We start from the raw sequence: 23,001 nt of genomic DNA on the forward strand, positions 1-23,001 counted from the left end.
CATCGTGTCTGATTGTGGTCTCTGCACCTTGAGGGGAACAAAGAGAATTTCCAAAGTGGTTAACTACTTTGCAAAGGAAACCTGGAGAAGAGATGATCTCTGAGAAATGTTTAAAAGAACTGGGATTATTTCACTTAGGGAAGGCTGATTATGTAATGAGTCTTCAGGTTTATGAAAGATTTTCGAGACGGTGGCCACCAGCTGTTCTTCATCTTCACTCTGGCCTGGAGAGGAGGAAATTGGCTTACGCTGCAGCCTGAGGGTGTCTATATGGAAGAATTTCCTGACCCTGCAATGGGTCAGGGCAGCGGAAAAATAAAAAAGAAAGAGCAGACCTTTTTTCTGAGGACACCAAATGGAGACCAGTCATCTTGGTGTGTGTGGGCTTTTTAGAAGCCAACGTCTGCTTTACTAATCGGGATCACTGGGTGTGTGCCTCAGGATTTTGTTTCTAGAAGCTCTCCAGAATGTTGTGGGATCCCTTGAGGATCTTCTCTGACAGTAGCCCCACTGGAGCTATGCCCCCATTATAGCCTAGTACCCCTTACTAGTGATGGATCTTGCCAAGCACTAGGGCATTATGCATGAGTGCGTGCCAGGCTCTGTCTCTGGCAGTTTCTTGGTCCCTAACAATGGGGCTAAGGGTATGTCACGGGCTTCTGGGGAGGGAGCAATGAAATCATCTATGTGTAGGCCTAGCAGAGTGCCTGGCATGTAGTTGGCACTCAATAAATCATAGTCCTCTGCTCCCACCACCCAAGTCTCTAGAACTTATGTGAAGTTTAAGTCAACTCCATTTTTTTGACAGTAAAATTATCTGATTTTGAGTTGACAAGTTCTACAAGATTACTCTGTCAGACCTAGTCAAAGATTCAAGGGGCACAACTTAAATTTGTGGTATGGGGATTTGGTGATTGAGCTCATGGTCCCTCTCTCCACAACCCACATATATCTCTGCTCTCAGCCCAGATCTTTCCAGCCCAAGGTGTCTGGGTTCTATTAGCGCTCACCCTTGCCCACTCTCCCTGCAGTCCATCTGGCCAATGTTGTCTGGTCCCTTCTGGGTCTCTAGTCCTCTTTAGACACCAGGGAGGCTCCAAGTTGTGTTAGATCATGCTGGTTTCCAACCCCAGCTCCTCCACTGACGTGCTCTGTGGCCTCGGACAAGTCACTTAACCTTCCTGAGCCTCGGCTTCCTCCCTTGTGAAGTGGGAATGAAACTCTTGCAGCCCTGTTGTACGGATGGAATCAGGCAGGGCATGCAAAGCACCTGGCACAAGGCCTTGTTTACAACTGCCAATCAGTGTTGAGATGAGGGCCGTGTGGGGAGATTGTTTCCAACTCTCGGCCATACTCGAACCTCTCAGGACCACTTCCTGGGGCCATCAGACTCTGGAAGTTTATCAGACAACCTGAACTGGCCTGTGGAGGGACCCTCTTTTCTCTCCTCCCCAAGTCCCGTCTCTGCTTACACAGGAAGAACGTGCGGAAGGGAGCTTTTGCAGCCTCCTCCTTTGCCTTAGTTTCCCTGGAGCCGCTAATCTGATTGGCCAGCGCAGGGGCCAGGAGGCGGGGTCACTGATGACTTACTGCGCAGGCGTGCGGCTCGGCCTCCGGCCTCCGGCCTCCGGCTGGCTGTTTTCCGCTAGAGATCTGTGTCTTAGAAGGTGTCGTGTCAGACTTCCGCACCCCACCCCCACACAGTCTTCCAGGAAGCCAGCCTTTGCAGGGTGATTAGATGCTTGCTTAGCTGGTAATTAAGCCAGAGTTTCTCAACTTCCGCACTGTTGACGTTTTGGGTGGGAAAATTCTTGCGTAGATTGTGGTGTGTTTAGCAGCATCCCTGGGCCGTACCCATTAGATGCCGGTAGCATTCCCCACCTCAGGTGCGACAGCCAAAAATGTCTCTAGACATTGACAGACGTCCCCTGAGGGGCAAAATCACCCCTGGCTGGGAGCCACCGAATGAAGCTGAGGCTTTGATCCGCATTTGGGTAGTGAGGCTCTGTCCGAGGTTTGGGTAGTGAGTCTAGCAGAACGCTAAAGAGGGAGAAGGGAATTTTATTCCCACTAACCCTTCAACTCTCCATCTGTGCTACTGGGTGGCTGAGCGAGAGCCCTTCTTTAGTTTCTTCACAGCAAGAGAGAAGCAGAGCAAGAAATAGAGAGTGAAAGGGAGAGGGGCAGAAAGGGAAACTGAGGCAGGAGCCAGCAGCGAGTGACTTCCATGACATTCCCAAGGGCGCTGGGTGTGCAGGAGTGGAGGAGCCGACCGGGCCGCCCTGGGCCTGGGTAAATATGCCCTCTGGGGAGGAAGGGCTGGCAGGTAAATATTAGTGACCATCGCCACAGCGTCTGAAGTGCGGGGAAGGACACACAGCCCCTTGTTCAGAAACCACTTTTTTTTCTCCCCCTGTCTGCCAATCCAGCCGGCCTCTGCAACTGCCCTGGCCGGTCTCCCCTGCCCAGACCCTCTGCCCTGGGTCATCCGCCGCCGCCAACCGCCCCTGTCAGCTCCAGGTACTCAGCGCCGGGCTGGAACCGAGGCGCACGGAGACGGGGGCAAAGGAAACGAACCTCCCCCGCGCTGGGACGCTGAAAATAATCACTGCCTTTTCAAAGGCCCACTCCGCCTGGTGCCAAGGCGAGAACTGTCTGTCTCGCCACCTTTCAGTTCTTGTTAAAAAGCAGAAGGCATGTCAGGGCCGGGTCGGGCCACAGGACAGAGAGGGCTTTCTTCGCAGCCCTGGAGGGAGCTCAGCGCTTTCATGAAGCTCTTATTAGCCCCAGCTGGCGTTCCGTTTTCCCGAGCTGGAATAAAAAATTGCCTCAGTCATCCTTTCCCAGGCTAATTTCAAAAGCATAATTACCATCATCATAATTGATTACTATTTATTTTGGTCATTAATCGTCATGCACCCTCGGGTTACATGTGGATGAAATGGTCCCAGAATATTTATGGCACGTGGAGCTGTATTTGTTTTCCTTCATTCCACATGTCTCCCGAGTCCCTTTCAGGGGAACCGCTGCATTTCGTGACACCCAGAGAATCCTTCTCCAGCCTTAATGTTCAAACTGCTGAGCTATGACGACTGATGAGAGTTGGGGGTGAAAAGTCCTGGGTTCAAAAAAGATATGGAGAGAGTGCGGGGGTGGGGGGGGTGGGGGGGGGTGGGGGTAGCAGTGTTAAACGGCAAGGGGGGAACACCCTACAAACTTGTGTTGGAGATGAGAGGCTAGGGAGGGTATGGAAGGGAGATACGAGATACATTGACCAATTAGAGATTGTTGTTTCTTCTCTCTGGCCCTTGAAAGAGGCGGTTACTGAGCGTTAGTGGGCAGTTAATTTGGGAAGAGAATTGATATTTTCTGCCTTCAGGACAGAGAGCTTAGGAGGCGCCTGTAAGTAACTGCACAAGGATCGTAATGTCCCCCATAATACTGATAATGTGAAGACAGCTCCTACTTTGCCCAAACTCTTAAGACCCCATCAAAGGCAAGTCCCTGAGATTCGTTTAATTCACACCCACTCTTGAGATAGAGCAATTTTACTTCCACATCGTCCCACCTACTGTTAGGTATTTAGCTCTCCTGAAGGTCTGGAGGTTACATCAATCAAGACCAGTTAGCAGGGGTTAAAAGCCTTCAATTCCCCGAAAGCTGTGCTCTTACATCTGCTGCCTCCTACTGGGCAGACACACTGGGTCCAGGTGGGAATCTGGTTCAGGCTAACGCAAAGGTAGTGCCCACCTCTGAGCCATGTAGCTCCTTGATTGGTGGAAAGATGGGTACCAAGTTAAAATATGCCAATCACAGTTCTTCCCTAGAAATTTTGAAGCGGGGACCAATGACAGCATTGAGTCAGTCTGTCCTTGGTGCTGGAGGTGAGAAACCATTCACAGATAATTTTTCATTCACCGCTTGGATGAAACCAGCCCACAGTGGGAGGGATTTAGTCAAAACTCAGAGAGAAGCCCATTTCAGAAAGGGAGAGAGAGTCCTGGTGGCATGTGAGACCGTGCTTCCAGTTATTCCTGTAACCTGGAGGAGGGACACTGAGAAGAGCTAGACAAGTTATGCCCTGCACAACTCCAGGAAGTGCCGTTCATATGGGCCACCTTGTGATAGTGGCCCCTGGAGTTGTGCAGTGTGCAGCTTGCACAACTGTACATGGTGACCCCATCTGGCAGCATCCCTGCCCTTTCTTCAGCTCACTTAGAGACACTCCAATACCCTGTTATTAAACTCTTGTCTTTGCCAGATCTAGTTGGAATTGGATTTATGCCACTGAAATCAAATGAGATCTAAATAATGTAATAGATATCCACAACCACAAAGAACAAAAAGGATGTAACCTCCCTCCCCCCAGCTTATTCTAGATAGCAGGAAGGAACTACCTGTCTTTCTTAACTGTTAACTCTGAATTTACCAGACGTTTAGGGAGTCAGGGAGGGGGAAAAGAAGAGTAAAACTAATTTGCACCCCGACCCCAGCCTCGGTCCTGGAGTGCCAGGCCCTGCAAAGCTGCCAGGCCGTACAGAAGGCGCGTGAATGCAAACAATTTCCGGAAGGCCTTTGGTCTGGCTGCGTGGGAACAGCTGCACAGCTCCCTAATGGGTGTCAGTGTCAACGCGGACTCAACATTTTCCAGGGGGAATGGGGCTGAGAGAATGCTGTGTTCCAGCCAGACACAGCTCCGGAGGGTGGGGAGGTGCCGAGGGAGAAGGAAGGTTGCCAGGCAGAATAGCTGCACGTCCAGACCCGGGGGAAGGAGAATGAGGAAGAGTCTTGAAGAAGCTTTAAATTCATAATTCCTGCATTCCACCCTGCTAAGGGCTTTCTGGGTCTCCCTAGTAAAATATGTAGATGCTCAATTTCAGGAATGAACAATAATTAAAGGATCTTTTTAGGGGTGGGAGGAGGAGGAACACTGGCAGAGTCCTTAGGAAGAAGGCAGAGGGAAGAGAATTCAAACAATCCCAAGGAATGTAAATAAGTGTTCTACAAAGAGACGTGGGTGGTGCAGTGGGATTAATGTGGATTTTGAAATCAGCCTGATCTGGGTTCACGTCCTGGCTCTGGGGGACCGTAGAGAAATCACATCAATCCTGGAAGCCTCAGTTTCCTCATCAAAAATAGGAATAATAATACCTAATTGTGTGTGGGTATAGTACCAGACTCGTCCATAAGTATTAATCAGGACCAGAGTCACCCAGGAAAATAGTGCAATGCCAGAATGTGGGTTATTGGGTTTTGTTTTGTTGTTGTTATTTTCTCCCCCTTTCTGTGTTCTTGACTCTGTGCTACGTTCCTATGTGCATCTTTTCTAATACAACTCAGTTCTCTGCTTTCACCCTCAGGCCAAAAATTTTTGGAAGTGTGCAACATGGTCCACTCGATTATAGAGGAACTCAGACTCAAAGGCCTTCCAGGATCCATGCCACCATTGTTTGAACTGTTTCCCTCGGCCCTGCCCTTCCCACTAACGTCTTGTCTCCTTGTGTCTCCTTTTGGTTTTGCTTTGCTGTTGCTGTTTTCCTCTCTTTCTCATTGCCCATTTGTACTAGTTGTCTATTGCTGCATAACAAGTTCTACCAACACTTAATGGCTTAAAACAAGAAGCACGTATTATCTCAGTTTCTGCAGGTCAGGAATTCTAGAGCGTCTCAGCCGGGTGGTTCTGATTCAGTGTGTCTTATGGGGCTGCAGGCAGATGTGGGACCAGGTTTCAGGCACCTGAGGGCTTGCCCGGGGCTGCAGGACCCACTTTCAAGTCCTGTTGGCAGGAGGCCTCGGTTCTTCCCCACACCGACCTCTCCACAGGCCGCTTGAGTGTCCTCACAACATGGTGGCCGGCTGTCCCAACAGCAGGTGATGGGAGAGAAAGTGAGCAAGGAGGAGGTCGCAGGTATGACCTTTTATGACCCAGTCTCCCAAGTCACCTCCACTTGATTCTGTTTGTTAGAAATGAGTCACTACGTCCAGCCCACATTCAAGGGGAGGGAAATTAGAATCCACCTTTTGAAGAGAGGGTATCAAATGATCTGTGGACATTTTAAAACCACTACAACATCTGGGTTAGTTAGCCTTCCCATCATTTCTTCAGTTTCAGGATTTTAAGGCTTATTTTCCCAGGGGCCTGCAGTCCAAATCCCTGTGGTGGGCTGAATGGTGGCCCCCAAGGTATCAGGCTATTCCAGGGTATTCCTGGAGCCTGCGAATGTTACTTTATATGGTAAACTTTTTGTAGATGTGATTAAATTAAGGATTTTGAGATGAGATTTTCCTGGATTATCTGGGCAGATCCACAAGTGTCCTCATAAGAGAGAGGCAGAGGGAGATTAGACACGAGGGAGAAGTCAATGTGAAGACAGCAACAGAGATTGGAGTGATATGCCACAAGCCATGGAGCGCCAACAGCCACCGGAAGCTGGAAGAGGCAAGAGACTCCTAGAGCCTCTGGAGGGAGTGTGGCCCTGTTGGCACCTTGATTTCAGCCCAGTGACACTGATTTCAGGCTTTTGGTCTCCAAAACTGTGAGAGAATAAATTTCTGTTGTTAAGCCACCCAGTTTGTGGTGTAGGGGAGGAAGAACTATGCCTCTACCCTGTAGGTCCTTCTGGCTGGTCTAAGAGTTAAATTGACATGAGACAGATTAACAGGAGAAAATCAAAGTTTATTAACATGTATACGTGGGAGAAACCCAGGAAAACTGAGTAACTCACCAAAATGGCTGAAGCCACCACCTTAAATACCATCTTCAGCTAAAGACAAAGAAAGATGTTGGGGGTAGTGGTTTGGGACTTCAAAGAGGAGGAAGGCAATTCACAGGGAGATGGGAAAGCAAATGTTTGGTCAAGAAATGTTTGCTGGGGCAGCTGTAGACAATGTGACGAGAGAGAGACAAAGACAGTGAGAGAGACAAAGACAGAGAGACAGAGGGAACTTTGGTAAAAATGGGCTTAGGAAGGATCCTCCCGGTCTGTCCTACCCAGAGTTATCTATGGTGATGGCCTGTCCTGGGACAGGCCTTCTATCTTGAATTATCTTAGCAGTTACGGGGAAGGTCAAAGTTTCTTTCAGAGTCTTGTTCTTAAAAATAATCAAGCCAAAGAGACACATGTTGGGGTGGCAAATTTTGCTCCCCACAGTGGTAATTAGTTGTAGCAGCCGTAGGAAACTAGTGCATGTGATTTTCCTTTATTCAGTCAGTGAGTCTGTTTCTGTCAAGTTTTCTGTTAAGTGTCAGCCACTATGCTGGGTCTTGGGTAAACAGTGGCTTAAAATAAAGCCCTCAGGAAACCCTATTGCTAAATGTGGTGACTGCCACATACATGTCCACCCTCCAGACCTCTGTCCTAAACCCCAGAACCCTACCCACTAAGCATCTTCACCTTGACCTCCCGTGGCCTCTAAGTAACTCAAACTAAGCTTAACCAACTAAACTGTTTTCCTCTCCCCCTACAGCCTTTTCCTGGTTTTGGTTGATGGTATCAACATCCACCGAAATACCCAGTGGGAAGACCCAGCCTTGACTCCACTGTTACCACCTGTCTCCAGTCTCCAGCCCTGTGGAGTCACCTTAGAACTCTCTCAATTCAGCCTTGGTGATTTCTTACCTAGAGGAGCTCAACAACTTCCTGTGATATTGTGATTTATTATAAATAAATCTGGCTTTTCCTGAGTTGTATCCTTTATAATAAACTGGTAAATGTAAGTAAGGTGACTTCCTGAGTTCTGTGAGCCGTTCTAGTAAATTATCGAACATGAGCAGGGGGTCATGGGAACTCTTGATTTATAGCCAATTGACCAGAAACACGACTTGTGACTGGCATCTAGAGTGGGGCCAGTCTTGGTGGACTGAGCCCTTCACTTGTGGGATATGATGCTGACTCCAAGTAGATAAATTGGAGATAGATTGTCAGGAATAAACTGAATTGTACGACACCCAGTTGGTTTCCACAGAGAATTGGAGAATTGGTCACTGTGGGAAAAGCCCAGACATCTGGTGTCAGAAGTGTTGTGTGAGTGTAGAGAGACCGTTTTCCCAGACCTCCTCACTGGGCCTTCTCCTCCCAGCCATCTGTTGAGCAAGGGTTTCTCAACCTTGGTCCTACTGACATTTTGGGCCAGATCTTTCTTTTTTGTTAGTTGTTGAACAAATTCTTTGTTGTGGGTGCTACACTCTATGCATTGCACGGCGTTCAACTGCATCCCTGGTCTCTGCCGACTGGACGCCAGTAGCACTGCACCCCTACGTTGTGACAACCAAAAATGCTTCCAGACATTGTCAAATGTCCTCTGGGGTGGGGCAAGGGGGGGCAAAATTGCCCTTCTTATAGGCTGACTCTAGAGTTTCATCATAAAATACGTTAATTATAAAATATACTTACAGTGTAGTGTGCACTGCACAAGGCTGTTGACGATTTGGCCCAGTTTGGGTCTCTCTCTTGTTTTGATTTTTTTCTAGTTGAGGTTGTGCATATGTACAGTTCAACTAGTTCTACAAGGTTTAAGACAAACAACATTCCTCAGTTCTCCTCCCCTCCCATTTCCCCTTCTCCAGGGACAACGTTTTCAACTCTTTTGATATGTACTCCGCATCTCTCTATATACTTGAATTGCTAACTCGGGCTTTTCCAGTTTTTGGCCTTCTTCAACTGTGGAAGATAAGGACTTATCACTCTTTCCTCCCTCCACTTCCACCACTTCCCATCCCCCCACCCTCCCCGCATATTTATATTGTAATTTTGGCTTGATAAGCATTCATTGTTTCTTGTGTATGTTTATGTATGCCTTGCAGAGCTGTGGCTATGAACTAATCTTTTGTTCTTCCTGGAATTAATAATTGCTTTTTTATTGTTGCTGTTGTTTGTTTGCTCAGTTTTCTATGTATTTATCATTAAATCAATCTCTAAATCTCAATTTCACCTTCCTGACAAAATCTACGAGCATCTAACCTGCCCAGTCTGGGCTGGTTGCCCTCTACCCTGGTACATAGCTGTCAGCCTGGGCTAGTCCTTCACTATCCTCCATAGAATTCCTCTCATCTCCTGTTTCTATATGTCATACTGGGTTAAATATTGTCCCCAGAACCTTAGAATGTGACATTATTTGGAAATAGGCTCATTGTAGATGTAATTAGTTAAGTTAGGATGAGGTCATATTGGAGTAGGGTGGGCCCTTAACCCAATGTGACTGATGTCCTTATAAGAAGAGGAAAAGAGATACAGAGACAGACACATGCAGAGGGGAGACCATGTGAAGACACAGAAGGGAGACAGCCATGTGAGGATGGAGGCAGAGACTGGACTTCTGCTGCCACAGAAGCTGGAAGAGGCAAGGAAGGATCCTCCTCAAGGTTTCAGAGAAAGCATGGCCCTGCTGACACCATGAATTTGGATTTCTAGCCTCTAGACTATGAGACAATGAATTTCTGCTGTTTTAAACTCCCAGTTGGAGGCACGTAGTTATGGGAGCCCTAGGAAACGAACATAGGTGGCATGTCTTTCGTTTCTCCTTGGATTACTCCTTCAGCTGGTAGAATACCCTCCAATGGCTTCCTGGGAAAAAGCATGTGGAAGTTAAGTTTTTTTTGAGAATTTGCATGTCTGAATTATTTTTATTCTATTCTTACAAATGAGTGATAACTAGGCTGGGTATAGAATTCTAGGTTGGAAATAATTTTCCTTTAGAATTTTGAAGCCACTGCCCCCACTGCTTTTTGTCTGTTTTTCTTTCTGTTTGCTCTTGAGAATTCCGAATTCATTCTAATTCCTGATCTGCTGCATGTGCCTGTTTTTTCCTACCCTTCAGAAGCATGGTAGGTTTTCTTTATTCCCAGTGTTCTGGAAATTTCATAATAATGTCCTTGGTGTGAGTATATTTTCCCCATTATGCTGCAAACTTGAAGTTCCCTTTCAATCTGGAGATTCCTGCTCTTCAAGTTGGGGGAATATTCTTTGTATTGCTTTGTTGATGAATATCCCCTCCTCTCAATTTTCACTGTTCTTGCTTTGTTGTACTCTTCTTGTTTGCATATTAGACTTCTTGGACTGGTCTTCTAATTATTTTCTCTTTTCTTTCCTGTTTCCTTCTCCTTGTCTTTCTGCCTTACTTTCTAAAACTGTTCCTCAATTTTATCTTCCAATCTTTTACAAAGTTTTTTATTTCTATTTTCACATTTTTAATTTTCAAGAAATAGTTCTTATTCTATAAGTGTTCTTTTTTTATAGTATTCTGTTCTTGTTTCATGGATGTGACATCTTTTCTTATCTCTCAAAAGTTATCAATGATGGTTGTGGGAAGTTTCCTTCTCCTTGCCTAATTTTTGTTTCCTCCAAGTTGCTTTTCTTGTTTTGTCCTCTGCCTTGTGGAGGCTTTCCTCAGATGTCTGTTCATCCATGTTTGTCTGAACAAGTGGAGCTTCTTGACTGAGTTATTGTGGAGTGCTATGCTGTGCCAGTAGTTGGGGGAGACCATGAGCCCCTAATATCTTCAGAGCTTTCCACCTGGGTTTGTCAGATGTGGCAGAGAAGAGTCTTCTTCCCTCCTCTCTAGAGGGCAAAGGCCTGGCTGCCAGCATTCTTGGAGCCCAACAGGGGAAGAGGGAGGGGAGAGGGATGTCAACATCCAGTATGTCCACGGTCACTGAATCCCCCTGTTTATGGTTTGATACCCTGGGTCTCAGCTGGCTCTGATGTTACACAGTCCAGGGTCCCTAGGTTTACCCTCCCTGGAAAGCAAATTGTCAGACTCTGCTAGAGTGGGGAGGGCAGGTACCTCGCTATGTGGAGTGGGGTTGGGGGTCCCAGCATCTAACTACTACTGAACAGATTTCAACCAACCTCCCTTATTTTACACTCTCCCTCCCTGCAACTTCGCTCTTAGTTCCAAAAGGACCTGGGGCCCCAGGTTCCTGAGTTTTTCTGAGCTTTCTCCTGTATAAATCCAGTTGGTTCATGGATTTCCCTGCAGTGACCTTGGAACCCAGCTCTGTAGGGCCGCTCAGTCAGTTACTTCTTATTCATAAGCTTTCCAACTCCCAGAATTTTGTTATTTTCACCTCTTTCATTTTCCCTTTAGGTTTATGTCTTTAAAAGGTCCCATCATGATAGCTTTAGTGAGGCTTCATGAGGGACTGCAGTCAGAAACTTGTGTTCAATCCGACCCTGTTATTCGGAAGGGCCTGGTTTGCATTTCCAACCTTATCTTTGGTGTTATTTTGGAAGGGACGTTGAGCGTGTGTCAAGTCTATTCCAAAACGTCTTCCTCAGCATTACTTGGTCCAAAACAGCACTTTGGACCAATTGTGTACTGTCCAGCAAAAAACATGAAATATATTTATTTGTGCAGTAATATCTTCCTATATAACCAAAGGAATCATATTTCCATACAATGCTTTTCTCAAGCACTTTGCCATTTCTTTCTACCTCTCCTGCACCTGGTCTGAGGACGGCCCATTCCACAGGTGATCCTGGGAGGAAATAAAGCAGGATGGCGGGGGGGTATGGTGGGGGATGGCAGTTGGTGATGTATTGGTTTGTGACACGTGCAGTTGAGAGACCGCGTGGGGACTTGTTTCATTTAGAGCAGTCAGGGAACCTGCTTTGACGAGGTGTTGTGTGAGCAGAGACCACAGGAGGTGAAGGAATAAGGCATGCCGATATGGGGGGAGGGCAGTTTTCTGGAGTGGGAAAGACAGAGCTGAAGGCTCTAGGAGGGAAAGCAGGAGACCAGTGAGGCTGGAGAGGAAGAGGGAGAGGGAGCGCAGCAGGGGAGCAGCCCGAGGGGCTGTGATTAGGCGTTGACATTTACTCTGGGTGAAATGGGTGCCACGAGGGAGTCTTGAGTAGAGTCACTTGATGCACCCTGAGTTACTCTGGCGACAGCAGAAGACGATGGTCATGGGCAAGAGCAGAAGCAGAGAGCCCAGCGAGGAGGCTGCTGGAGGCACCCGGGGGAGAGATGGCGTTGGCCTGGACCAGGCAGCAGTGGAGGTGGTGAGATAGGGCTGGATTCTGGAGATACATATATATTTTTTTTTGGTGAGGAAGATTGTCCCTGAGCTAACATCCATGACCCTGAGCTAACATCCGTGCCCATCTTCCTCTACTTTGTATATGGGACGCCACCACAGCATGGCTTGATGAACCATGTGTAGGTCTGCATCGGGATCTGAACCTGCGAACCCCGGACGGGGAAGCACAGCGCAGGAACTTAACCACTACGCCGCTGGCCCCGCCCCTGGATGCTGGATATATTTTAAAGGTAAAACTGAAAGGATTTGCAGGTGAGTTAGATGTGGGGTGTGCAGGAAAGAGAGGCGTCCAGGACGACACCAATGTTTTTGACCTCAGCTCCCAGAAGGACAAAGTTGCCAGGTATTGAGGTGGGCAAGAGTGGAGGGGGAGCCGGTGTGGGAGGGAAGATGAGGAGTTCAGCTTTGACTATGCCAATCTGAGTTGCCTTCAGGTGTCAGGGTGGAGATGCTCAGCGGGCAGCTGAATAGAGATGGCAGAGCTGACAAAACGCCCATGTTTATGGGGCTCTTCCAGTGGGCCGAACACCGACCGTGTGCTTTACACATAGCACTCCTCCCATCTCCACTGCAGCCTCATGCGGGGTTATTCTTCCTCTGCACAGACGGGAAAACAAAGGCACGGAAAGGTTAAGTAACTTGCCCCTGACCACACCGCGAATAAGCCCTGGAGCTGCATTCCAACCTGAGCCATCTGTCCCCAGAGCCTGCCCTTCTACCCCTGTGGTCTCCGTGTCCCCCTCCTCTGGAGTGTGCATTGAGGACCTGCAGGGTTTGGTGTGGGCAGCAGGAGCCTGGTCCGGCCTGTGTGGAATAGTGAGGTTCGGAGCTCGCAGGCTCAGGGCAAAGCAGGCAGCAGATTCGTGCAGGTGTTAAAGGTGAGGCTCTGGGGCCACTCAGAGCTGGGTTTGAGTCTCTGTCACTTACTAACCCTGAGGAACCGATTTGCCCGTCTTGGCTTCAGTCTTGTCTTCTGTAAAATGGGGATAATAGTGGTACCTACTTCTCAGAGTTGTTGTGAGGATGAAATGAAGCCATGCATGTGAGGTGCTCAATAAATTCACCTGTTATTTTCATTATTGTTATTAAAGAGCAAAGATGGCAAAGTCCTGATCATACTCCCATCCACTCAATCCCCCATAAGATGTGTGTTGGGAGGGAGGTGGGGTTGGTGGAAGGGAGCTCGGGCGTCTACTAGGACATAGGAGAGTTTATAGGATCTTTGGGAATAGCCTCTGTCTCTGTCAGAAGTCAGGAGTGGTTTAGGGCATTACTCAGATCCCATGATGTTAGGGAGTCTTTGTGGCCAATAAAACCACCTACGATACTTCTGGCCCAGTGGTCTCGGCCCTCATTTCCATTGCTCCAGGACCCCAGGGATCAGGGCTGTAGGAAGGAAGGTCCTCTAGGCTGGAGATCAGACTCAAGGCTTCCCAAGGCCACCCTGAACTCCCACTTGGAGGAGGCTGGGATGTAGCTTTAATTGGCCCATCTTGCCACACAACACGCCGACAGCCCTGGAACGTTTCCTTAGATGAGGCAGTCTCTGACTTACAGGAATGAAGAGTCACCTTTAATTCCTGGGTCCAAAAGGATCCCAAATGAATTTAGAATAACTAAAGACTCTCAGTTCAGAGGGACACTTTAAAAAGCAACCAATAATTACAGTTTGGGAGCCATAAAGTTGCCCGAAGAGAGCAATGCCTGTCCATACGAGACCAAAGAAAGAATTTTGTTTACCAACTTTTCATTTATGCTCCACCTACTTCCAAAAAGAATTTGGGGTGGCTGACTGGAGAAAGCAAACAAGAATCCCAGCTCTAAGCCTTTACCCACTGGTAAAACTCCTGAGATGGATCTGGTAAAGTGGATTATTCTGCCAAGAGGAAAAAGAGACAGATCATGGAACCAGATAAGTCACATGGCAGGACCAGTTACTTATATGAATAATAGACACTGAAAAGAGAAACCATTCCAGATGCTTCTTTTTCTAGCATCATCAAGGAATGGAAGTTTTCATTACATGTTGCCCTATTTAAATTACTGACTCTTCTCTGTTCTATGCACTGAAGTTCTACCATGAGAATTCTTAATGCAGATGTTCTGGGGAAGTGCCAGGTGTAAATGTCGCAGTTTATCATGTGATTCCTCTTGTGACATTTGGTTTAGGAGTGGGTGCTAGTTTGGGGCAGAAGAGCTGAGAGTGTGGACGAGGCAGACAGCACGGGTGGGGATGGGGCGTGGGTAGTGGTGGCTGACTGCACAGGGGGTCTGGTGCTAAGGGCAGGACATGGTGAAAAGAGAAGGTGGCAAATGTGTGAAAGCCAGAAACTGGCCTTGGTTGAGCATCCATTTTATGTGTGAGCCTTTTTAATGTTCTCTGTGAGATCAGTGTGATCATTCCTAATTTCACTAAGTGGGAAGCGGAGGCTCAGAGAGGTGCTGTCTGGGCCCACGTCGCTAGAAAGGAAGTGACTCCTGGCTTGTTCACAACGGGATCCAGCACCAACCCACCCAAAATCACGGGCAGTGTCGGCCCCTTAGCTCCAGAAGTCTAGTGCTGGGAGCCTTTAGAGATGCTCTTCGTTCAGCCTCCTCCTGTGATGGGCAAGGAAGCACAAGTCCAGAGGCCTGAGGCGTCTTGACCACTGGGCGAGCAGAGACTCTCCGTGAAGCTTGCTTTAAAGCCCTGGGTCCTGCCATTTGCTGACAACCGCACAGCTCCAGATGGCCGGACGGCTGCCGTGGCACGACCATACGTGACAAGGCTCTCTAAAATTCTCCAACCTGCAATTGTTTTCAAAAAATGGGAAATTTCAGCAGCCACACCTGCTGGGAAGTGGAGTCTATTTTGTGCTGGAAGCCACTTTATTTACCATACCCAACCTTGGTCTGCATCAGAGAACATTCTTAAGGATCTAGAGACGCAGGTCAAATCCTGTCACAGCCAGCACTCGGCGGGTACTTGGGCTTCCTCGTGTCAAGCATTTCCAGGCATAAGTGGCCTGAGGCTTGGAAGTATTTTCAACATAGTGTGCTTTTTGTTGCTTATGGGATTGGACTTTTTTAGGTAAATACCAACATGAGTTCCAGTGCAAACACAGACTTGCCTATGTCCTTCGCAGGTAAATTAAAAATAACATCACTTTTGCTAGTGTTCTACTGACAAACCCTGCCAAATTTAGGATATTAGAAATCAGCTTGTTTAAAAGCCACTCTGACATACAGTAAATGGAGTTAAACCAAAGGCATGCGCCCGGTTCCTGGGGGGAGGGAAGGAGAGAAAGCAATAATCCGTGGAGGAGTTCAGAGCCGCGCACCAGTGGACACCTGAGAGGAGCCGGGAGCTGCCGCGTTGTGAGTGTCTCCCCGTGAGGGGCACCGTTTGCCCTGCAGGTTACCATTCCACGGGAACCAGTCGGACAGCCTGGGTTCGACTCTCAGCTTTGCCTTTGGCCAACTGTGTGACCTAGGGCGATCTTCTTACCCTCTCTGTGCCTCCACTTTCCTCACCTGTAAAATGGGGCTAACGGTGGGCCCCCTCCTCATGGTGGGGTTGGAGCTGGGGGAGAGGAGATGACTTGAACAGGCATTCAGCACAGGATGTGGCCTATAGTCAGCACTCAGTAAACACTGGCAGTTACTACCCTTTGACTTTTATAAATGTGCCAAGTAAGTTTTCTTCCACTCATTTTATGAATGTAGCTATGGGCTCAGAGAGGGTAAACACACTGCCCGAAGCCACACAGCTAGTTGGGGCAGAGCTGGGGCTTGAACTCAGACCGTTCTGCCAGTGAGAGCAGACCTAGTGGAGAGCCGTACGTGACCTCGAGCAGGCAGGTGGTGGAGGAGGGGAGGGGGCCTTGGGCAGCAGGGCCCCTCATGGGTCCTTTCTCCTGGGGTTGCTGTAGGACCTTCTATTTCACAAATGTAATGAGAAGAAAAACATAACTGTTATTGTCAAACTAGTTGGCCTAAGAGGAATTCCATTTTAGGAGAAAACAGCTCCTGTGGTTAGGAAAACACCTTAATGTGCCCATTTGATTTGAAATGTGAGGCCCCTGGGCACAGCCGATTCCACTGGCCCTCGCCCTATCGGACCCCATGGCTCCTTCTATAGGACATACTCTCTAAAATCCCCTTCACTGTCCTAAGGTGCAATGAAATGTGTCTAACACATAATTCCCTCCCCCAAGTTAATATAATGCCCGAGTTGTAATAGAAAAGAGCAATAAAAATAATTTATGATAAAATAATATATGTGGGCCAACTCCTAGATGCACAGGCATGACCTCACTAGGCGATACATTTGAAGTGGTTGGATACGTGTTCTGAGCTATCATGAATAAGTGTGGATTTAAGAGAAATAAGATGATAATCAAATGAAGATTGTTGAAATTTCCTTCACAGTTAATAGTTTGAAATGAGTCAACTAAAAATGTATGTCTATTTAAAACACAGAATCATCTAGAAATGCAGCCAGACACAGGTGGGTTATATGGTTACTGCTGTATCTCGAGCAGCTTTGCTGTCAGCGAGGTATTTTTTCTGAAACGATGATTCAAATCTTGGTAGAGTTCCAAATAAAACAAAATGCAATCTTCTCTCAATTTACACAAGAGTCACATTGTGGGAAATTCAGTGGGTATTAAACTGTGCAAAAAAATACTTTGTGTTTATGTATCAAGCTGAGTGAGGCTTTAGGTAAGATCATTATAAACAGGTTTTTCACCTACATGGATGTCTGATGAGTCATTCAAAAGGTGTATGAGATTATAAATCAAAAAACGAAAGGTAAAAGTATGAAGTTTCTAGAAGGAAACAAAGAGGTAAGCAAAGATTACTCAGGACCAAAACTTAACCTTAAAGGAAAAATTGATGAATTTTACTATCTTAAGATTCTGTTTCCTCAAATGACACCGTTAGGAGAGTGAAAATATGAGTCACAGAATGAGAGAAAATAGTTGTAATCCATATATTCATCGAAGAAGTCATATCCAGGATACATAAAGAGCTATAAATCAGTAAGAGAAAAGGCAAATGACTCAGCAGAAAACTGGGCAGAAGATTTGAGCAGACACTTCACAAAAGAGGGCCTCCAGATGGCCAGTGAGCACAATGTGACACCAGAACACACCTTCCAGAATGGCTCAAGTGAAACAGACAGACAGTATTAAGTGTTGGTGGCAAAGCGGGGTGGCAGGAGCTCTCGTACTGTGCCGGGGGGCAGGGGGATGTCAGTTGCTGCAACAGCTTTGGAAAACTCTTTGGCGGTCGCTGCTAAGGCTGCACTCGTGCCTGTCCCGTGACCCAGCTCTTCACTCCTAGGTGAACGCCCAGCAGAGACGTGTACATCTGTGAATCAAGAAATGTGCGCAGGAATGTTCGAGGCAGCACCATCCCTAACAGCTCCAGACTGGGAACAACCCACGTGCCCATGGAGAGCTCTACTCAGCAACGTGGAGGAACCTCTAGACACGATGGTGAGCGGAAGGAGCCAGACGCAAGAGAGCACATGTGGCCTGATGCCATTCCTAGGAGGGTCGAGAAAGGAATCCCTGGTGTGAGGAGGCAGGGTGCTGGTTATCCCTGGTGGGTGGTGGTGGCTGCAGGGGGCCCAAGGGGGCTCCAGGGGTTAGGATAACCTTCTGGTTTTGGTCTGGGTGCTGGTTACATGGATGTTCACTTTGTGAAAATTCATTGAGTGTACACTTAAGATATGTGTGCTCTTCTATATGCACGCCACAGTTTAATAAATTTACAGTAACTACTGAAAAATATTTCAACCCCTATCCACTAAATTTCACGGGCTCCATGCCAATCACTGGGACAGCTGAAAACGCTCCACTGATTTCCAAAATGTCCCCAAAGATCCCCCTGTGAGGAACACTGGCCCAAACAGAAGGGGTTGAGACAACGACGGGGAAGTTCTCGGCATGGGAAGGTGCGTGTTGAGGGCTTTCTTGGCCCGACCCAGGAGGAGTCTGGAGGAAGAGTCTGTAGGGAACCCCAGCAACAAGGAGGGGCTGGAACATGGAGGGAGTGGCTCTAAAGCGGCCTGCGATGCAGCCCCGTCTATGGGCTGTGTGCTCTGGGGCTTCAGGGGCACCAGCCGGTGGCCCTCCGTGGGCCCGCACCCCATGCCCATGTGGTGTGGACGCTGAGAGCCAGGCTGGCGGGTGGGGGTCCACCAGGCCAGGGGCCGAATGGAGGACAAGGTGAGAGGCTCTGGGGTCTGCACCCAGTGAGTGCCCAGGGGTCCGCGTTGGTGAGGGAGAGACGGCCAGTGCTCCCTGGGGTGTTTCTGAGTCCAGAGAACAAGGTGCATTCACTGGTTACAGGTGGGGGCATCAGAGTCAGCAGGGCAGCAGCGACCAGGTGGGAAGGGACATGGCTCTAGATGCCAGCAGTCCCAGCCAGCGCCGGGGCCAGGCCCCTTCTTCCCACGCCAGGATGGAGTGTGGCCCCTCCCCAACACCCGGCTGCAGAGGCGTCTCTGGGCATCGCCAGTGAGAACACACACTAGGCAGGGAGTCAGACCCCCGCCTCCCCGGGTTAACCTTTCAGGGGCTGGATTATGGGCCTGAGGGTTACAGAAGCGACCAGGAACAGAGTGGGGGCACTGGTGGGGCTTGAGGAAGCCACTGCTACAACCTGCACGGTGGTGGTGAAAACCTACCAGCCGGTACAGGTGTGCCTCTGCATCCTGCCTGAAGGCCAGCCCCGCCTGAACACTGGGCCAGAGGACAGGGGCAGGTCGTCTGGAGGACATTTTTATCCAAGAGACATCCAGGCAGCACACACTTCTCTCTTACAAACAATTGTACAAACCGCCTGAAGTTGAACAAGAACTCAAGAAACAGAACATTCTGGCCACAGAGTGGGCTGAGGCAGTTCCCTGGGTGTCAGTTCTATGTGGAGAGAGAAGGGAAGAGGCAGCTTAGCCGGAAGTCAGCCCAGGGAGAGATGATCTCTCAGTTAACATTAAGTTCAGCTGCTATGAAAGCACCATGCCTAGAAGAGCAGTAGTTTATACCCAATCATGCTGCTTATTCTCTCATTTAAGACAGTTCTACACGTAGTCAGTCCAGGCTGGTGTGGTGGTTCCATGGTCACTGGGGCACCAGGTTCTTTTACTGTTTCTGCTTCATGATCTTTAGCCTTTGTTTTCATCCTCTAGTTTGCCTCATGGCCCAAGAAGGCTGTTGGAGCTCCAGCTATCTCTTATGGATTCCAGAAAAGAGGATGAAGGAAAGGGCAAAGGGATACTCCATCTAGCTTTTCCCCTTTTAAGGAGCATCCTTGACCTTGCCTAATGAAGACTTAGAGTAATTTCTGGGATATCACAGGGATAGTGAGAACAGCAAGTCTTCACAAAAACAGAGACTACAGAGAAGACTTCCAGGCAGTCAGATCTGGAGCAGAATTTTGCAGAGCATATTGGAGGAAAATGGAGCCTCGTTAGAAATCAACACTTGAGTACTCTGACTTAAAATAAGCACTGGGAGATGCAAGGAGCCACAGGAGCTCTGGGCCCACAAGGCAGCCCGGGGGCGGGCAGAGGTTAGGTTCAGTTGAGTCTGGATGCTGGAAGATAAAGAGAATCCAGCCAGATCAGAACAGAGGGCGGCCTCGGATGCCCAGTCCAGGGGGCTTCCCACTCCTTGGCGATGAGGGGTCGGTGTGAATGCCAGTTCACCACCGTGTGACACATGCGCCTGTGTCCAAGCCATCCCACCCAGACGCCCCAGGTGACTGGCTCCCTGGAGTCCTTCCTGAGCCCTTTCCAAGACACCCAGGACTCTTACACTCGGGCAGCAGCCTCATCACAAAATTAAATCTTGAAGTCTAACCCGTGTAAACCACGCTCGCCCAGTGGTGAGGGTGTGAAGGGTGACTTTCCTCTGTGATCTGAGACGTTCCGCAGCCTGGGAAAGTCATCCTCAGCCTTCTTCTGAAGGCTGACCACGGGGACAACCTTCCCCCTCCAATGTCACAGGCACGGGAGTTGGAATCCAGCCCCACTACTGGGCAAGCATAGGAAATCTGCACTTCGTTGCGGCTGGCCCCTAACCCTCCAGGCCCCCCAGCCCCGTGAGTGCATTATGCCACCTGCAAGCTCTGGAGCACCTCCTGCACGCGCCAGCAGTGTTCCAGGGGCTGGTGCTCAGGTCTTCCCTGCAAACGCAGGGCCAGGCGGGAGTACGAAGGGAGGACCCCACGTCGTGTGTCTCAGCAGTTCAGAGTTCTGAGCAAGCTAGTAAGCCAGCAAGCACAACATGCTCTAAGGGCTTCTCCTGCCAAGTGTGCCTTCCTGATTCTCTGGAGGGACAGCTGCAAACTGAGGGTCCTCAGGCGTCTCAAAGCTCTGGTTGGAGTGTGGCCCCCGTGGGGAGAGTGAGCTCCCCACCACAGCAGCCACTCTCCTCTTCTCCTGCTCCATCACACACTGCAAGGGGTTCCATGCATTACACGTGACTCCCACGCCCTGTCCCTGCCTCCTGCCAGCAGCCGCCGTTGGCCTCGGGGGCGGCATGAACCAGGCCGTGTCTCACCCTGCAGTTCCTGGAAATGGGCATGAGATTTTTAGGGGTCTAGGATCAGCCCATCCAAAACCCTGGCTCCATTTGGATTCGGGGATGATTTGGGGCTATTTGCCCTTCACTAATCAGGGGGGCAAAGGGCAGGATTAGGTCACGGACAGACCTGCCTCCCTCGGGGAGCCTGTCCCAAACCAGGGCCGACTGGCGGTGCCCAGCCCCTGCCCAGGGGCATTCCTCTGCACCTCCTGCCCGTCTTCCCCACACGGTATCCTGTGCCGTAGACTCTGATCTTGCATCACAGGGGGGCAGGCCTTTTCTAGATACTCTGGACAGGGCCAGCGCTAGATCAGGGGGTGAAACTTGGCTTAGCTACAACTCAGAGGGTCACGAGGGTGGGGGAAGACCCCAGACCCCATGGAGCAGACAGACCTGGGCTTGCGGTCGGCTCCACCTGGTACCTGGGTGGCCTGGTGTACAGCCCTCATTTCCGAGAACCATTTTCCCCACAGTTCCTTCTTCACAGGCTTGTTGAGAGATGAAAACGGGGCGCCCCTACAAATCTCCTGACCCAAAGGCCCAAGTTCCCTCTCCTCCTGTCCTTCTCTTTAGTTTTAGATTTTCCTGGTTATTCTCTATTTAATTATTAATAATTCTAACTTATTGAGCATTATTTGCAAGGCACCCTTTTAAGCACTCTCTCTCTCTGTTAATTCTTTTGAGACTTACCACGACTCTTTCCAAGAGAAATAAGCAAATGCGTAGGCACATTTTTTTAAACTGGCGAGCTTGCCTCTAAGTGCACAGCAGCAGTTTTCAAAGTGTGGTCAGCAGATCAGCAGTCCCCTGTGAACTTCCTAAAAAATGCACTCAGGCCTCAGCCCAGACCTACCGAATCAGAAACTCTGGGGGTGGGGCCCAGCCATCCCTGTGCCCACATGACCTTCAGGTGACTGTGCTGTGCACTCGAGTTTGAGAACCACTGACTGCATTTCCCCACGGGTTCAGCTGCCCTGTGTGATGATGAAAATAATGACAGCTAGCACTCATTTAGCTCTTACTCTGCCAGGCGCTGGCTAAGTTCTTTGATATGGATTGTCTCCCGCATTCCCAAAGCATTCTACGAGGCTGTTAACACCCCCACTTTACAGACGAGGAAACTAAGGCATGGCTAGGTTAGGTGACTGTTCAAGGTGGCCCGGCTTGAACTCAAGTGTCTGCCTTGATGTTTCCACGGTAGTTGTAATATGACATGGAGGCATGGCAACATATTATATAATTAAAGAAATCTATTCCCAGAAAGCCTGGCAACCTCAAGGGCGTTTCTTAAATGGCAGTTGACCAGGAAATGTGACTGATGGGAACCAGCTCATTCTCAGGATATCTGACTAATCTAGGCTTTCCTGTAGGTCTGGGTGCAAAGCCAGATGCCCACAGGGCCAGGCAGGTGACATAGCAGACATAACAGGTGACAGGCAGTGAGGGGGCCCCAGGGTGAGGCAGTAGGGCCTGGTGGGGACTGTGGTGAGCTGCAGTGTATGCCCATTCCAAAGGGGGCAACTGCTCCATAGCTCCAGAGAGGTGTTGCCATGTGAGGATGTGGGCTTCTTTCACCCCCTTTCATAAGTGAAGGCAGAAATCTGGATTTTATGTGAAGTCTCCCAATTTTAAAATACTGATCTCCAATTCAGCTTTTCAGACACCATGATGCCTGAACAGAGGACATCTGGGGGCCAAATCTGGCCCATGGACTACTCGCTGCCACCTCTGTCTAGCTCCCCAATGTCGTGGAGTAGGTGGTCTGCATAGGTTGATTTAAATGTATTTCCCCAGATCCAGTCTCTAGAATTAATTATTGAATTTTATGCTTTTTCAGTGTCACCCTCGAGCCAACAGCCAACTATGCAGGAAAAAAAACAAGAAGAAGGGGTCAGGGAACTGAGCTGGATTCCAGAGACGCCAGAGCCACCGCCCCGGGCTTCGCAGGCTCCCTGCAGCCCCCAGCGGGCGGAGGTCCTTCGGCTCAGCGCCCGCATGTCAGGCTCTGCGGGGTCGGCCGGCGCCCACGGGGCGGAGTCCCGAGCGCCCTCTAGTGGACGGAGGGAGGCACTGCCGAAAGCCGGCGGGCTGACGGCGAGCTCCATGGGTCGGGGGTCCAGCGGGGGATGCTGGAGCATGACCTGACTCGCTCCCCGGGGAACACTCCTGAAATTCGAGACCCACTCGAAATATCAGCCAAATCAATAATAATAATAAGTATAATAATCATATTAATAATCAGTAGAATGACAACCAAATATAGTAATTAATATTGAACAGCTTATGATTTACAGTTCATAAGTTTTCCTTACTGTGTCTATTTAATCGTTAAAAACCCTTAACTTTCTAGTAACGCGTAAATGTATTCTCACTGAACAAGAT

The 23,001-nt window shown here is 49.1% G+C and overlaps 1 protein-coding gene across 2 annotated transcripts in view; it reads left to right on the plus strand.

The window, feature by feature from the left end:
- LOC131408961 (uncharacterized) overlaps positions 1 to 22,867 on the plus strand; it is a 238,637-nt gene extending 215,770 nt beyond the window's left edge. Inside the window, exons 1-2 of one of the 2 annotated variants that reach the window (XR_009220846.1) lie at positions 12,147 to 12,270; positions 22,457 to 22,867. Coding sequence is in view for 1 of the 2 variants with exons in the window: in XM_058546182.1 (XP_058402165.1) it covers positions 22,457 to 22,764 (308 nt within the window). In the remaining variant the exon portion in view is untranslated. Of the gene's footprint in view, positions 1 to 12,146; positions 12,271 to 22,456 lie in introns of those variants that run through there. The other variant, XM_058546182.1, reaches the window with a different exon arrangement.
- The last annotated feature ends 134 nt before the right edge of the window (positions 22,868 to 23,001 follow it).

The sequence above is a fragment of the Diceros bicornis genome, chromosome 1, assembly GCF_020826845.1.
Source record: "Diceros bicornis minor isolate mBicDic1 chromosome 1, mDicBic1.mat.cur, whole genome shotgun sequence".
NCBI classification, from domain to species: domain Eukaryota; kingdom Metazoa; phylum Chordata; class Mammalia; order Perissodactyla; family Rhinocerotidae; genus Diceros; species Diceros bicornis.